Here is a 17,379-nt window from a genome sequence, read left to right as displayed (position 1 = left end):
CCCTCCTCGGTGCAACCTATATAAGGCTCGCAGTCTGCGCTCCTGGTACACGCGCTTCAACTTCGGTTGGTGTGTGTCGAAGAAACCTGACTGCGCCCTGAGGAGAACAGCGGAGAAGGTCCACCGAGCCTGGCGAAAGGTCCGCTGAGCGAGCTGTTGTCCGGAGCCACTCCGGGCTGCGGAGCACCCAGTGGAGACCGCGCCTGGCTCAGGTGTGGGACCCCATCCTTCCTGTCTTCGCAGAGGAGTCCTCGCGTGGTGAGTATGCGGTGAGGACGTTTTTTTTTTAAAGATCACGTTCATTCCCCGTGCTTATCAGGAGCTGCGGGAGATGGAGTAGCACCCCAGAATGTCTCCACGCAAAACTTGTCACGCCTTCACTGGCTGTACCCCAAAACAAATGGGGAAACCAAGCCTTCAAGGCTTGGGTTTCCAGGACCAAGTCCAGATATGGGCTGTAGACAGAGATGAGCTGCGGACAGTGATGAGCTGCAGACGGTCAGGAGCTACAGATCGATTTGCAATTTGCTCTTCAAATGCGCTACCAAGTGCCATGCTTTACAAACAGATAAGCGCTTCAAATGCGCTACAAACTGGCGCTTCAGATGCGCTACAAGCACGCTTCACGCGGGCGACAAACTGATGGGCGCTACAACTGGCGCTTCATTGCGCTATGAACTGATGGGCGCTTTATGTGCCACAAACTGACGGATGGGCGCTTCAGTGGCGCTACAATCCAGAACGAGGAGCAGCGATATAGGAGCTGCAGACAGAAAACTGAATTGCGCTTTACACGCGCTGCAAAATCTGAGCTGCAGAAGAGTAGCACTACAAAAACGCTACAAAAACGATGCGATTAGCCAGCCCGACAACAGCGCTTCATTGCGCTGCGAGGCACATGAACTGCAGAGGTACATGAGCTGCGGAACAATTCACAGCTAAGATGCACTACAAAGTGGTAAGAGCTGCAGAGGTACAGGAGCTGCAGACTGTTTGCGCTACAAATAAAGCAGCCGTAGTGGGACATGAGCTGCGGAGTACAATTTCTCTGTTTTCTTGGAGCAGGACCCCACCCTTTCACCTTTTGGAATGGCTCCCACTCTATTTTTCTGCAGGACGGTTCTCTGCATGATGGTGCTGGTAGACAAAATGGAGCCCCGGGCAAAAATTAGTGTTTAACATTCTGCCCACACCATTCCCGCTATAGCAGTGGAGTGGAGGGGCGCTGATTGGAGTGGAAATGGGAATCTTTTGGTGATGGCAGAGCAGGCTGCCTGCCTACTTGTGCTTGATTGAAGTGGCGGTGTAGTTGTGGCGGCACGAATCAGCGTCCAGCAACAGTTTGTGGAAACTGTGGGTTTGCTGAGTATGGCGGGGGAATTGGATCTGTGGATTGCTCTTGCTGCATGAAATGAATCTGGCTTTGGTGGCTGGTGGGAGGGGTTTGGGAGGGGGGATTCTGGCGGGGGGCGGGGGTCGTGCAGATACTCTGCAGCCCTGTAGCAGCCAGTCTCAGGCCTGCCCCGCCCATCCTAGCGTGCCTTCTCTGCGGTGCTTAGCGCCTCCTCCTACAGCGCCTCCTCAGAGCGCGCCTCCCCTGCAGCGCGCCTTCCCAGAGCGTGCCTTCTAGATGCGCCCTCCTCCCAGCTCCTTAGCGCCTGCCTGCCCAGGCCCCACCTCTCTCTGGCCACCTCATTCTGAGGTGAGCTGCTCAGGCCCCGCCTCTTCCAGCCCCGCCTTTTCTGTGGTGAGCTGCCCAGGCCCTGCCTCTCCCGGGCCCATCTCCTCTGAGGTGAACTGTCCAGGCTCCGCCTCTCCTGGGCCGCCCCCTCTGAGGTGAACTGCCCAGGCCCCGCCTTTCCTGGGCCCGCCTCTTCTGAGGTGAACTGCCCAGGCCCCGCCTCTCCCGGGCCCTCCTCCTCTGAGGTGAACTGCCCAGGCCCCACCTCTCCCAGGCCCGCCTCCTCTGAGGTGAACTGCCCAGGCCCCGCCTTTCCTGGGCCTGCCTCCTCTGAGGTGAGCTCACCCAGATCCCGCCTCCCCAGGCCCACCTCCTCTGAGGTAGCCTGCTCAGGCCCCGCCTCTCTAAGGCTTGGCCCCTCCCTAAGCCTGCCTCTGCCTGGCTGGCCTATAGTCCCACCTCCCTCAGAGCCCGCCAGCACACATGCGCAGTGTGAACCCTCAGCCCCTCCCTTCAGGCGCCTGTCCTCTGCACCTGCGCACCTTCCTTGCCTGAGCCCTGGCTGTACAGCCCCGCCCCCCTGCGGTTTCTCTGCTGTGTCGGTTTTGCTTTTTGGCTACTAGAGCCTAATAGAATAATAAATAAAACAATTAACAATAATAATTATAACTGGAATTTGTGAGCACTTTTAATATGTTCTTTGCATATATTCAATAACATAATCCCACAATTTAAACTCCTGATAGTGGCTTATGAAGGGACCTTGTAAACTGACTTGGCTGGTGCCTCTAAAGGCAATTTAGCCAAATGTTTTTACTGCAAATGAAAACCAAAACTTAACAATTTATTTTTAAAAACTTTAAAAATATTTTCATATTTAAGATTTTTTAGAGGCACTAGTGGACCTTTTGGAATCGGATGTTTTGGTGGATACAAAATTGGTGCTGTTGGTTTGGCCTCTGAGTGAGGATAAGGCTTTTATTTGCGTGCCTATGAAGCTGGGTGTTTTCCTTGGATCTCTAGGTGATTAACCCTAGCCTATTTGCCTATGTATAATAAATTGTGCCTGCACATGGTAGGCATTCATTAAATATGTGTTAAATGACCAGAGTAAATTGGTTTATTCAGTGTCTTGTTTGGTGTCTGTAGGTCTCCTCTGATTTGCTCCTTTCCTATGGTGCTTTGCTGTCCTGGGTTGCCTTGTTTGCGTTATCTCTCACATTTAACAGAATAAAAAAAAAAGTGTATGTGTTTTTAAACTCCAATGATATAAGCTGTAATTATAATACAAAACAACTAAATTAATTTTAATTATTCCAAATAATTAGCTTTTTTCATAAAAAGCTAGTTATTCCAAATATTAGCTTTTTTCATGAAAAGCTAGTTATCCCAAATAATTAGCTTTTTTCATAAAAAGCTAGTTATCCCAAATAATTAGCTTTTTTCATAAAAAGCTAGTTATCCCAAATAATTAGCTTTTTTCATAAAAAGCTAGTTATCCCAAATAATTAGCTTTTTTCATAAAAAGCTAGTTATCCCAAATAATTAGCTTTTTTCATAAAAAGCTAGTTATCCCAAATAATTAGCTTTTTTCATAAAAAGCTAGTTATCCCAAATAATTAGCTTTTTTCATAAAAAGCTAGTTATCCCAAACAATTAGCTTTTTTCATAAAAAGCTAGTTATTCCAAACAATTAGCTTTTTTCATAAAAAGCTAGTTATTCCAAATAATTAGCTTTTTTCATAAAAAGCTAATTTAAATTTGGGGCAAGTGGATTATTAATGGTACATATTGGTATTAAAGTTTGTGTAATGTAACATAAAGTGGTCACATTACAAAATATAGATTGTTTCAGCTTGCATAATTAAACATCTGTATAAAACAAATTTATAACTGATTGCCAGTAAGATGTACTATGTAAGAATTGTGTTTCTAGCTGAATGAAGAAATTTTAAAACCTGGTTCCATATATTACAAATCATGAGCCAGGACTTTGGTAGGGGAGGAATTGGGGGCTTTGGTTCCCAAAAATCTCTGTCACATACCCCCTCCCCACCACAAGTACACAATCTATGGAAAATTTGTGCTTATCATAATTACAGCTTTAAGTAATTCCCCCTCCTCTTTGGATATTGTATATTTGCATATTAAAGAGGTTCAAAACAACGGTAATAACAGGCATATTAAGAGAATTTGCATTTCATAAATAGTACAAGATAGTACTAAAAAATTGGACATTTGAAAATATGAAGCAACTAGGAGTTGCTTAATGAGATGTCATTTCCTAATGGGATGTTTATTTATGGTTTTTGGCTACTATTGCTCTTTGGTGTGTTTGTGGAATAGAAATTATTCCAAGCTATTGTGAGGAGTCAATAATTAACCAAATGTATTTAATTCCTAAAAAGACTAAAACTGAAATTATTATCATGTAAAGATGGCATCTGTCCTAGGCAGCATGGCTTTATGCAGTTTGTCCTTTCAGTTTTCAGGAATGGGACCTCTTGACCCCTCCTCCCCTCCAATGCAGCCCCTACTAGGGGGGAGTTTAAGGAGCCATACATAGTTCTATAATTCAAATCAAGTAAACATGCTTCTTGTCCCAGGTTAACTTGTGCTGCCTCAGTCGCTGTTTAAACATTTTTATATGCATTGTTAACCTGCCTGCCCATTACCCTATTACTTTTAATGGATAAACTGCTGTTCCTTGGGCAGTTGTCTCTTTTAACATCCTACCCTAAACTTGCCAACCCTCATATGAAGGCCTCAGGCTTGTTATTGGCAAAGGTCAGAAGTCTTAAGCTAGTGACCTTGCAGGCTAAAGTAGGCCTTGAATTCGTTTGACCAGCACTACATTAAAAAATAAAAAAGAATGAAATGTCTGGTGGCGGTGGGGTGGGGGGGGTGGGGAGGGTGCTAAGGGGGAGGGCATGCACCCCCAAGTTCCATTGTAGCAGCCCCTCCCATCTTAACTCTGGTCTCTTTTCACTTTTAAATTACCTTCCTTATATACCAAAGGTATTTGAATTTTTAACTCTTATTGATCTTTTATTTCCCTAAACCATGTAGTAATTATTTGCTGATTTCCTAATGTATTGTTATTTCTGTCCCATCACTGTTTTTTGCAGATAATAAAACCATCAGACCTGGGCTTCAATAAAGCCCCCCTTAGTGGCCGTGATTGACAAGTGGTCAGGCTGCACCAGGCCATGCTGTGAATGCTCTTTAGGAAGTCTTGTCTCAAGGTTTTGAAGGTATTAATGTCTAGATAACAAAAGTGGTACCTTAGTCACCTTACTTATGATTATTAGTTGTTTGTTAATGGGACATGAAAACTCCTAATTTAATAAGGAAAAATTGCATTATCTTGTGATGTTATATTGTCAGGGTCACCAATACAATTGTCTTTAAGGAGTTGGAAATGATACTGAATGTCACGAGTTATGATGTATTTATTGTGTTTTCTAATTTTTTCTAAACTTGAATATTTTATCTTGAATGTCAATTATTTGTTGTTTTTGTAGCCTAAGTTACTAAAGTAATTAAGTAGTGGGGTTAAAACTGTTAAAATGTCACACTACTCCCTGTCTCTTAAAGACCCTGCTTGCTGTATAGCCACTCCTTGGAGAGGCTACACCAACTGCAAAGGACACAGGGATAGTATCTGTGGGTGGTGACATTGGGGCATGGGAAGTACCTAAAGGGTTTAGGAGTTGGAGAGGAAGGAGCATTTCTTTACAGCCAGCGGCTGGGCAGCATGTTTAATTACCACTTTCTTTTTTTTTTTTTTATTGTACTCTATTGGTTGAAAATAGTAACTATTTTTCACCTAACTTCTCTAATTACCAACTGTGTATCTTTTTGGCCTTATTCTATGTAATTTATTTGGTATCCATTTTTGCAGGTAAATCACATAGTGAGTATCCAGAGAGGACCAAGTTATGTATTTAAACTTTTGTTTATTTAAAAGTTTTATAAACTTTTTAAACTTTCTTTAAAAGTTTTATAAACTTTTTAAACTTTCTTTAAAAGTTTTATAAACTTTTTAAACTTTCTTTAAAAGTTTTATAAACTTTTTAAACTTTCTTTAAAAGTTTTATAAACTTTTTAAAGTTTTTTAAACTTTTTTAAACTTTTACATATTATGTTTTAAACTTTTTATATATTTAAATTTTCCAAATATGGGACTTGAGATTATTAATAAAATTTAAAATAAATCATTCTAAATGCATTTAACCGTATTTTCAGGAAGTACACAGGCAAACACTGTGTCAGGATTTTTTATGTGTGTGATTTATTGTCATTACACTCATAATTAGAATGCTTAAACACACACCCTACCCCCACCTCCCCACACACATCCACTCACCCCCTAGGAGTGCAGCCCTGTCCCACCTTAATATTACAAACCTTCATTTGGGGCTATGCTGACAAATCTTGGTTAAAAACTATGGATTGCAAACTGGTAACCTGCAAGACAAATAAGGCCTTGAATTTGTTTGACCAACACAGTATTTTTAAAAAAGTAAATATCTTTAGGTGGGAAATGCATGCCCATGTTGCTATGGTTGCAGCCCCTCCCTCTTTTAATCCTACTCTCTTTACGCAGATAGTCACCTTTCTATTTTCTGATTAATAACTTTGTTAATATCAGCTAACCGTTGTTGAATACTCACTACATAATTTACCTGCACTATTTAATTAACTCCTCATAATTAGTTTGAGGTATACTATTATTGGGCTTCTTTGAATGTCCCATTTTATAGCTTTTCCTAGGAGGCATCAATTAGTATTTCTTGAATGACTGCATAATGACAAGGGAAACTGACATACACATATTGCTGCTTAGTGCCATTTCTGTCCTATAGAGAATTTTCTTGGGGGATTTAAATTATGGTCAGAAAAGTAATTTAGGCAGTCCTGTGGTTTTTGTGGTGGTGGTTGTTTGATTTGATAACCAGTTACCTTCTCGGTGGCAGTGGAATAGGGTTGTGACAGTTGGCCAGAGTACCCTTCTGCCCACAGGGCTGATGAATACACGCATTGTGATTTTAATACTCCCCTCTTGCTTTAATGAGATTCTATTGGTTACAGTATTAACTATTTTTGGCCTGGCTTCTTTAATAACAAAAGTTATTATTTTGGCTTTAATTTGCATAATTGATTTGGTATCCATGTTTGCCTTGAAGTTTCTTGCTGTGTTTGAATACAAAACTACTTGTTTAGAGGGTTTCAATATTCTTTTATAGTTTATAAAGGTAAGCATGCTGTTGATAATTTATTGTTGAATCATAATGAACAGGTGGCCTTTGAGGAAGACAAGGTCATTTGAACATCAAAAAGTAGTTTGCTTTTTGTTATCTATGGTGCTGATTAATAACTTTATCTTGAGAGTTTATTTTCTTTGTTCACTAATTATTAATGTAAGCACATAGAGCAAGGGATAATTTAAATACCAAATCCTTTGTGTCTGCATTTTGCTGCTTTGAATGTATAAGTTGGATTTATACATACATTTATCTTTATTTACAGAAATAAGCGGGTTTTGAAAACAAAAAAAAGAAGGAGTGGAAGAGGGGGCCAGGATCCAGGCCTCCATCCCCACAGAAGTGAAGCTACAGCTGGGAGGTCTCCTCCCACCCCAACCGTCACCCTGGGTCCCGACTGCCCACCTCCTCCTCCTCCCCCTCCCCCCAACAACAACAACAACAACAACAACTCCAAGCACACCGGCCATAAGAGTGCGTGTGTCCCCAACATGACCGAACGAAGAAGAGACGAGCTCTCTGAAGAGATCAACAACTTAAGAGAGAAGGTCATGAAGCAGTCGGAGGAGAACAACAACCTGCAGAGCCAGGTGCAGAAGCTCACAGAGGAGAACACCACCCTTCGAGAGCAAGTGGAACCCACCCCTGAGGATGAGGATGATGACATCGAGCTCCGCGGTGCTGCAGCAGCTGCTGCCCCACCCCCTCCAATAGAGGAAGAGTGCCCAGAAGACCTCCCAGAGAAGTTCGATGGCAACCCAGACATGCTGGCTCCTTTCATGGCCCAGTGCCAGATCTTCATGGAAAAGAGCACCAGGGATTTCTCAGTTGATCGTGTCCGTGTCTGCTTCGTGACAAGCATGATGACCGGCCGTGCTGCCCGTTGGGCCTCAGCAAAGCTGGAGCGCTCCCACTACCTGATGCACAACTACCCAGCTTTCATGATGGAAATGAAGCATGTCTTTGAAGACCCTCAGAGGCGAGAGGTTGCCAAACGCAAGATTAGACGCCTGCGCCAAGGCATGGGGTCTGTCATCGACTACTCCAATGCTTTCCAGATGATTGCCCAGGACCTGGATTGGAACGAGCCTGCGCTGATTGACCAGTACCACGAGGGCCTCAGCGACCACATTCAGGAGGAGCTCTCCCACCTCGAGGTCGCCAAGTCGCTGTCTGCTCTGATTGGGCAGTGCATTCACATTGAGAGAAGGCTGGCCAGGGCTGCTGCAGCTCGCAAGCCACGCTCGCCACCCCGGGCACTGGTGTTGCCTCACATTGCAAGCCACCACCAGGTAGATCCAACCGAGCCGGTGGGAGGTGCCCGCATGCGCCTGACCCAGGAAGAAAAAGAAAGACGCAGAAAGCTGAACCTGTGCCTCTACTGTGGAACAGGAGGTCACTACGCTGACAACTGTCCTGCCAAGGCCTCAAAGTCTTCGCCGGCGGGAAACTCCCCGGCCCCGCTGTAGAGGGACCTTCAGCGACCGGGCCAGAAATAATAAGGTCCCCACAAGATGATGCCTCATCTCCACACTTGCAAGTGATGCTCCAGATTCATCTTCCGGGCAGACACACCCTGTTCGTCCGAGCCATGATCGATTCTGGTGCTTCTGGCAACTTCATTGATCACGAATATGTTGCTCAAAATGGAATTCCTCTAAGAATCAAGGACTGGCCAATACTTGTGGAAGCAATTGACGGGCGCCCCATAGCATCGGGCCCAGTTGTCCACGAAACTCACGACCTGATAGTTGACCTGGGAGATCACCGTGAGGTGCTGTCATTTGATGTGACTCAGTCTCCATTCTTCCCTGTCGTCCTAGGGGTTCGCTGGCTGAGCACACATGATCCCAACATTACATGGAGCACTCGATCTATCGTCTTTGATTCTGAATACTGCCGCTACCACTGCCGGATGTATTCTCCAATACCACCATCGCTGCCACCACCAGCACCACAACCGCCACTCTATTATCCAGTAGATGGATACAGAGTTTACCAACCAGTGAGGTATTACTATGTCCAGAATGTGTACACTCCAGTAGATGAGCACGTCTACCCAGATCACCGCCTGGCTGACCCTCACATAGAAATGATACCTGGAGCACACAGTATTCCCAGCGGACATGTGTATTCACTGTCCGAACCTGAAATGGCAGCTCTTCGAGATTTTGTGGCAAGAAATGTAAAAGATGGGCTAATTACTCCAACGATTGCACCTAATGGAGCCCAAGTTCTCCAGGTGAAGAGGGGGTGGAAACTGCAAGTTTCTTATGATTGCCGAGCTCCAAACAATTTTACTATCCAGAATCAGTATCCTCGCCTATCTATTCCAAATTTAGAAGACCAAGCACACCTGGCAACGTACACTGAATTCGTACCTCAAATACCTGGATACCAAACATACCCCACATATGCCGCGTACCCGACCTACCCAGTAGGATTCGCCTGGTACCCAGTGGGACGAGACGGACAAGGAAGATCACTATATGTACCTGTGATGATCACTTGGAATCCACACTGGTACCGCCAGCCTCCGGTACCACAGTACCCGCCGCCACAGCCACCGCCTCCACCACCACCACCGCCGCCGCCTCCATCTTACAGTACCCTGTAAATACCTGTCATGTCCTTCAGGATCTCTGCCCTCAAAATTTATTCCTGTTCAGCTTCTCAATCAGTGACTGTGTGCTAAATTTTAGGCTACTGTATCTTCAGGCCACCTGAGGCACATCCTCTCTGAAACGGCTATGGAAGGTCAGGGCCACCCTGGACTGGCACACATCCTAAAGCACCAAAAGACCTTCAACATTTTCTGAGAGCAACAGAGTATTTGCCAATAAATGATCTCTCATTTTTCCACCTTGACTGCCAATCTAACTAAAATAATTAATAAGTTTACTTTCCAGCCAGTCCTGGAAGTCTGGGTTTTACCTGCCAAAACCTCTATCACCATCTAAATTATAGGCTGCCAAATTTGCTGTTTAACATTTACAGAGAAGCTGATACAAACGCAGGAAATGCTGATTTCTTTATGGTGGGGGAGACAAGGAAGAGGAGGAGGACATGACTTTTCTTGCGGTTTCGGTACCCTCTTTAAATCACTGGAGGACCGAGGCCTTATTAAGGAAGCCAAAATTGTCGGTGCAGTGTGGAAAGGCTTCCGTGATCCTCTCGCTGCACCCTTAGAAACTTCACCGTCTTCAAACTCCATTTCCATGGTTCTGTTAATTCTCAAGGAGCAGCAACTCGACTGGTTCTCCCAGGAGCAGGCAAAAACCCTTGTGACATGAAACATCTCAGGCCTGAAAAGAAAGTGCTCTCTCAGATGGACTCTTGCATGTTAAGACTGTGTCTTCACATCATGGTGCAAATCACATGTACCCAATGACTCCGGCTTTGACACAACACCTTACCATCATCATGCCATGATGGCTTCCACAAAGCATTAAACCTGGTAACCAGAGATTACTGGTGGCTCCAGGGGTGTTAGATGTTCATGAAATGTGACCACCTCTCAATCACCTTCGAGGGCTAAAGAGTAGCAGATCAAAAGGACTCCAAAATCCCATACCCAACTCTTAAGAGATTTGTCCTGGTACTTCAGAAAGAATTTTCATGAGTGTTGTTAATTGGCTGGAAAAGCACCAGCTGACGTTTTGGAAGAATCTATCCATGTGTCTGCCTCCATATGCATCTGGGCATTTCATCTTCAGTCCCCTCATTAGACTGTAGCATTAGGATGTGTGGAGAGAGGAGAAATGATTTAGCACCCAGATTCACGCTCCTATGCCTAGAAGGGACATCTTTGAAGAAGAGGAATTAGGGCTGTGGACACTGTCTTGAGGATGTGGACTTCCTTAGTGAGCTCCACATTACTTGATGGTAACCACTTCAAAAGGATCAGAATCCACATAATGAAAAACGTCCCTCTAGGGGATGGAGCTGATGTGAAGCTGCCAATGGATGAAAAGCCTCAGAAAGCAACTCAAAGGACTCAAAGCAACAGACAACACAAGAGTTGTCTTCAGCCCAGGGACACCTCTGGTGTCCCCTGGAAGCTTTGTGCTAACCTGGGACTGCCTGACTTCCTTTAGCCTGGTCCCTTGCTACTACCTTGAACTGTTTTATCTAACCTTTGTTTTTCTGTTTAATTCTTTACTACTGCCATTGACCCTGCTGCAGGATTTGTGTCATTTTCCTGCCTGGTTGCTGAGACTCCATTTTGCTGCCACACACAGAGATGTAAGAGGCAGGCTTTAATTGCCAAAACACAGTTTGAGCAGTAGAAAACAACATGGTGTACATCTCAAATTGCCTGACATGAAGAGGAGTCTAATGGTGAAGTTTCACTTTTCATCAGCATCATCTTTTACATGTTCATTATCATCCGCTCTTATTCTTGCATGTTTAAATACTTAAAACTTTTAGTATAATTTTTAGTGTAAGTGTTTTGAAGTGGTGACTAGGCTTTCAAAAATTTCCATTGAATTACAAAGTACTATCCAGTTCTTATTGTTAGAGTTAAACTAAGTAAAAATGATAAGTAACATAGTGTAAAATATTCCTTTACTGTGAACTTCTTACAACGCTGTGAATGAGAGGCTCCTCAGAACTGGAGCATTTGTATAATAGTTCATCCTGTTCATCTTCAATTTTAACATATATAATTTCAATTCTATCAATTGGGCCTTTAAAAATCATATAAAAGGACATAAAATTTGAAAAGAGAAACCTAATTGGCTATTTAATCCAAAACGACTTTTTTTTCCTTCAATGGAATCAGAAAGCTTGTCAATCACTCATGTGTTTTAGAGTAATTACTTTTAAAATGGTGCATTTGTGCTTCTGAACTATTTTGAAGCGTCACTTCTGTTTACCTCAAGTATCAATTCATCCTCCATACATTTGAATTCAAGTTGTTTTGTGTCAAATTTACAGTTGTCAATTGATCTTCAAGCTGCAGGGTGCCTAGAAATGGGCCGTTGTCTGTAGCCCTGGCATGTGCACATGGACATTTGCCACCACTGCAAGCAAAAGTCTGGAGAAGTTTGCCAACAACAAGAACGATCAGGGAAAATATGCTGCTGTGGGTTAACAACTCAGAAAGTCCCTGATCCACATTTGGCTGTTTACTAAAGCTTGTGATTAACTTTTTGGCAGTGTGTACCATGCTCTATTGCTATATATGCTATCTATAAATGTAGATGTTAAGGATAGGTAATTCTAAATTTATTATTCTATAGTTTCGAAGTTTGGTTAAGTTTCCTTTCACTCAATTGATTTATTTTGTTGTTAATCAAATTTATGTTAATTGGATCCTTTAAATTTTTTTTGGCATTTTCCAACAAAAATGACTTTATTCATAAGAAAGGAAAAAATCAATGGAATTTGATATCTAAAGAAGTTAGAAAGGGAGCAAAATAAAAAACATAAAGGAGATAGATGAGTTAGTAAGCAAAATCAGTAGTCAAGTTTTTCAAACAAACTGGCAAAATTAATTAATTGACTTTTGGCCCAAATTTACATTGTTAATTAAATCAAGAAGGAAGAAGATCTAAGAGCTCCCATTGATAGGCAAGCCTAGAGAGAACTAGCTAAATTTATCATGCTAGGATGTTGAAACAGAGAAAGTTTACATACATTTATGAAGGGTCAATTTAGTTTGGACAGTGAGGTATTTGTCTTAGTGGAAAAAAGGAGAATTAGTCTGATCAAATCGTGAAGTAATACAGTGAATTTGCAGGTGCACAAAATAAGAGGGCCACATCTATATGGTGCAGTCTGGAATTCTGTTTAAGTTTGCAGGTACCTCTTGGACTTCTGAATTGATCCAGTTGTCATCTACCACAGACATCTCACATCAGATACAGACAGCTCCAAGATTGACAACAGAGAATAACCTGCTGGAAAGACCTGGGCAGAAATGGAGAGCCCTGCGGGAACCATGCTACATTTTCATCTAAAGAGAGAACGCACATCTGATGAGACTGAAAGTTCTTTGTTGTTTTAGATTGTAGAATGGTATTGAATTGGTCTGTGGGAAATTGCATTGCTTTTATTTCTTTGTGTAATCAAGTTTAAGTAATAGGGGATATATAATCATAAGCATTTTAGGGTGGGAGGGACTATTAAGTAATTTTAAGTGGGTGGGGTTATTTAGAATGTTAGAATAATATTATGTATTAGATATCGCTATAAGTGGACATGTGTACTTACTTGTGACCCTTTACCCTATAATTGCTGTCCTTAAAGATTTCAAATAAACTTGGAGGGAACTGCAGGGAGACCAACTTATTTAGAGCGAATTGGACATGGATAAAAACCCTAGTGGGAGAAAGTTCAAAGGTGATTAGATTAATAATTTAATAGAGGATGAGTGCCCTCTGATAAATTACTGCTAGAATGAACTTGTCAATGATGGGCGGTAAATTTTCATGGAAGTTATAAAAGTGATAAATAAAAACCCTTGCTTTTACCCCTGTCAGTAGCCCTCCTCCTACCACTGAACCCCATTACCCCTACCCCTCCTTCTAACTTTATTGCTGTATTCTCTTCACTCTATATTGCTCTCTATTTGCTAATATTGCATTGCTGTTACAATAAAAACTCAATAAAGATTTAGTGGTTAAGTGCAAACTGTGTCCTGATCATTTCAGCATCTACCAGCATCGAGGGAATGGGGTGGGGTAGGGTGGAGAAGGCTGAGAGAGTAGGGAGAGTGGGAGAGGCTAAGAGTGGGGACAGTAGAGTAGGGTGGGGCTGTGGGGAGGGTGGGATTGTGGGAAGGGTAGGGAGGTAGGGAGGTAGGGAGGTGGGAGGTAGGAGGGTGGGTAGGGTAGGGGTGGAATTGAGTTTGGGATAGTGGGGTGGTGGTATAAAGACCATTATTGATTACAACCTAGTATGAATTATATAGCCAGAATATTCTAGGAAATCAGTTATTCCAGCTGCAAAAGTTTAACATATAAAATAAAGATACACAATTAATAGCAACTCTGGTTGCTATTATCACAAACTTTAACATCAGTTTTACTTTAAATACTTGAGATTCATTAATTATGAAGTATTAGGACATAGAAGAAGAGTTTCAAAGGGCTGCTGGGTTCATATGACATGATAGTCACATAAATGTGACTGTTTATTGGGAAGATAGTGACTAAAAGGAAAAATCTAGAACAAATGAAAATACACAAGAAAAACTGTCTACCCTTAGAAGCAGGCTACCAGAGTAGCTATCCATCAAGCAGAGCTCACAAACTCCAATCGTGTGCAGGGTGGTGGGTGGGTTTGAAGAATTGGGAGTGAGGGTCCTCGGCCAAGAACTACTGAGTTATTAAGTACCTGCCCTGGGGGTTTCTTACAATTTAACCTGATACAAAAGTGATTAGCCAAATCAAGTTGAAAGAAAATGGAAACATTGTATTCCAATTTGTTACACCTAGACTCCTCCCCATCTGGGCCCCACTTCTTTCCATAATCCACGTGATTAAACAAAAACAAAAAAAAAAGGTGCTCAGCCTCAAGATTATATTAAGTTATGCAGCTGTATGACAAAGCTAGTCCAGAACAATAAACTTATTTTACATAACAATTGCAATATTTTTTGAAACCTTTTAGGAAATGAATAAAGACACCCTGTTATCTAGTGTAGTGGATGCTAGCAATTAATCAAAACAACTAATTACAATCAAAACAATTACAATCAAAACAATTACAATCAAAACAATTGTTTAGAATGATGACCACGCTATGTTAAAACACAAATGTACATTCATTTGGTCAATCTTAAAAGAGGTCCATATTCCACTGATTGGAACTCTGAGTTGCCCTTTTGAATAAATCATCAGTACAAAATGTTATACAACAATGGGAAAATAAACAACTTTTAAAAACATAAAGGCAATTAAATATTCATGAGGATACGAATCACTCTTGATCCATACCTCAAAAAATACGCTAACGAATTGCATAAGGACTATGAGAAGGAAGAAGAACTTATTGGTATGAGGAAGGTAAACTAATACATCTAAGATGAATTAAATTAATAAAGATAACACACACAACAGAATGGAAACATATTTGGTACATACCTATAAATGATTTGATAATGAATTCATTACCCAAACCACCTCATATTTTCCTGGAAAAATTAAGTAAACACCCAATCTCCACCCTTTACTCCTTATTCTCGGGTTCCACATCTACAGATTCAACCAACCTCAGATGGAAAATACTCAGAAAAAAAAGTAAAAAAAAAATACAACGATAAAAATAAAAATAAACAATATAATACAACTATTTACATATAATTTACATTGCATTAGGTATTACAAGTAATCTGGAGATAATTTAAAGTATACAGGAGGGTGTGCATAAGTTATATGCAAATACTATGGATTTTATATAAGGGACTTGAGCATCTTCAGATTTTACTATTGGCAGGGAGGGAGGTCCTAGAAGCTATTACCTTCATACACCAAGGGACAACTGTACATGAAGAAGAATCTGGAAGGATGGATAAATAAAATAAAAAAGAGCGTATGTGTGTGTGGTATGTTCAATAACAATTTATTAATTTCTTTCAATGTTCAAGGCAGTAGGCTTGGTCTAGGGGAATGCAACTCAGGGCACAGACCTTGGACTGCAACACCTAGTGTAGTTGAAGGGTGAGCACCCAAGGGTTCTCTAGCTAGGTGCCTTAATCCATTTTCGTTGTTATAAAAGAATACCTGAGACTGAGTAATCAATAAAGAAAAATAGTTTCTTAAGCTCACAGTTCTGCAGGCTGAGAAGTTCAAGGGCAGGGTCCTGGCTTCTGGCAAGGACTTTCAAGCTTTGTCACAACATAGCTGAGAAGGTCAAAGGGGAAGCAGACATATGCAAATGAAAAAATCTGAGGGGCATCCTGGCTTTATAACAACCCACTCTTGAGGAAACTAATCCAGTTACTACCTCAAGAACAGCAACAAGCCATTCATGAGGCATCTGCCTCCATATCCCAAACACCTCCTACTAGCTCCACGCCCATCAACACTGCCACATTGGGGATCAAATTTCAACATGAGTTTTGGTAAGGACAAACCATATCCAAATAATAGCACCCGAGTACCCCAACTGCTCTTAGGCACCATAGTTGCCCAAGTCATTTGTGAGTAGGCACCGTTTAATTATCATTTAGTGCAGACAAAGGATATTTGACATTTAAGGTTTTTTTCTAGAATACATTAAATTTCTTAAATATTTATTTTTACTAATGTTTTTCAATTGAAGATTAGAAAGAATGAACAAATGATTCCTCCCTCCCAAATTGACCTCCCAAGCAACCCTTTAACATATAATAAAATTCCCTTAATCTATTCCCAGATAATCCCTAGAGGTAGTTGACAACTGTATATCTAGAATTCCAGTTCCTGGTAACTCAGGATAATTTACAGAATAACATTTTGATCCAAGACAGTCGAAAAAGAGAGCAAGTGAATCTTTGGAATATCATTAAATCATTAATTACTATTTTCTATTTGGTCTTATAGTCCTTACATAAGAAAATCCCTGAATTAAAATTAATTATAACTTATATAACTTTGAATCATTGGCTAGTTATTCTCAATCAGTCCACGTTACAAAAAAAATAGGTGGAAGTTAGACTCAGAGATAGCACCTTATAAAAATTTATTATAGATTCTTTTTAAAAAACAAATATTTTTTCCTATTTTATTTCCAAGAGGTTTCAACATTACTTAAATCTCATGTATATCAGCCTGATGTTAGAATAAATCTAATGAAATAATACAACATCCTACTTTCTAGACATAAGTTGATGTGAAGACTACACACGCTCATTTCTACTTTGAGTCTCTTGAGTAATACCCTAAGTTTCATCACTGACTGCAGTTCTTAAGATTAATTAAAGTAGGGTGAATGATATTTTGCTAGCTTTTGGACCACAACATTGGCACATCAAATTACCCTATCAGTCCAAGTCTGAAATAATACCCAACTGTGACAACTGGGCTTAAGTCTTCTTACTGAGGGCTAAACCTCACCAAAATCCAATGTTGAGGTTGGAAGAGTATTCACTAATGACCTCTCTCTTCTTTTGTACCTACTTGAGAATGAACACAGGTAGTTAGACGTGGATTAAAATCCATGTTTATTATGGTCAAGCTAAGTTGTAGAATGCAATTTGGGCCTTAGGTTAAAAGGTTAAAATTATCCCTCCTACTCCTTTCCTCCTCCCCATTTCTGGATCTAAGGATGAGATGTGCTCAGAGTACATACCCTACATAGCCCCCTCAAGGAGGAACATGAGCTGCCTCACACCCATCAATAACTTGGGAGAGGAACAAAAGCAAGGCCGATATGCCTAGAAGCCTACCTTTTTAAGACAAGGTCTATGTAGATTGCATGTAAGTACAGAGTATAGAACTA

The 17,379-nt window shown here is 41.4% G+C and overlaps 1 protein-coding gene across 1 annotated transcript; it reads left to right on the top strand.

Moving 5' to 3' along the window:
• Positions 1 to 33: 33 nt before the first annotated feature.
• Positions 34 to 13,587, top strand: PEG10 (paternally expressed 10). The gene is given in 3 exon segments (XM_054495787.2): positions 34 to 269; positions 7,214 to 8,388; positions 8,391 to 13,587. Coding segments are annotated over 3 exon segments (2,355 nt in total). The 5' UTR covers positions 34 to 264; the 3' UTR covers positions 9,566 to 13,587.
• Positions 13,588 to 17,379: the final 3,792 nt, after the last annotated feature.

This window comes from Pongo pygmaeus, chromosome 6 (genome assembly GCF_028885625.2).
Source record: "Pongo pygmaeus isolate AG05252 chromosome 6, NHGRI_mPonPyg2-v2.0_pri, whole genome shotgun sequence".
NCBI classification, from domain to species: domain Eukaryota; kingdom Metazoa; phylum Chordata; class Mammalia; order Primates; family Hominidae; genus Pongo; species Pongo pygmaeus.
The sequence above is the reverse complement of the archived record's forward strand: the minus strand, read 5'-3'. Positions and strand labels throughout refer to the sequence as shown.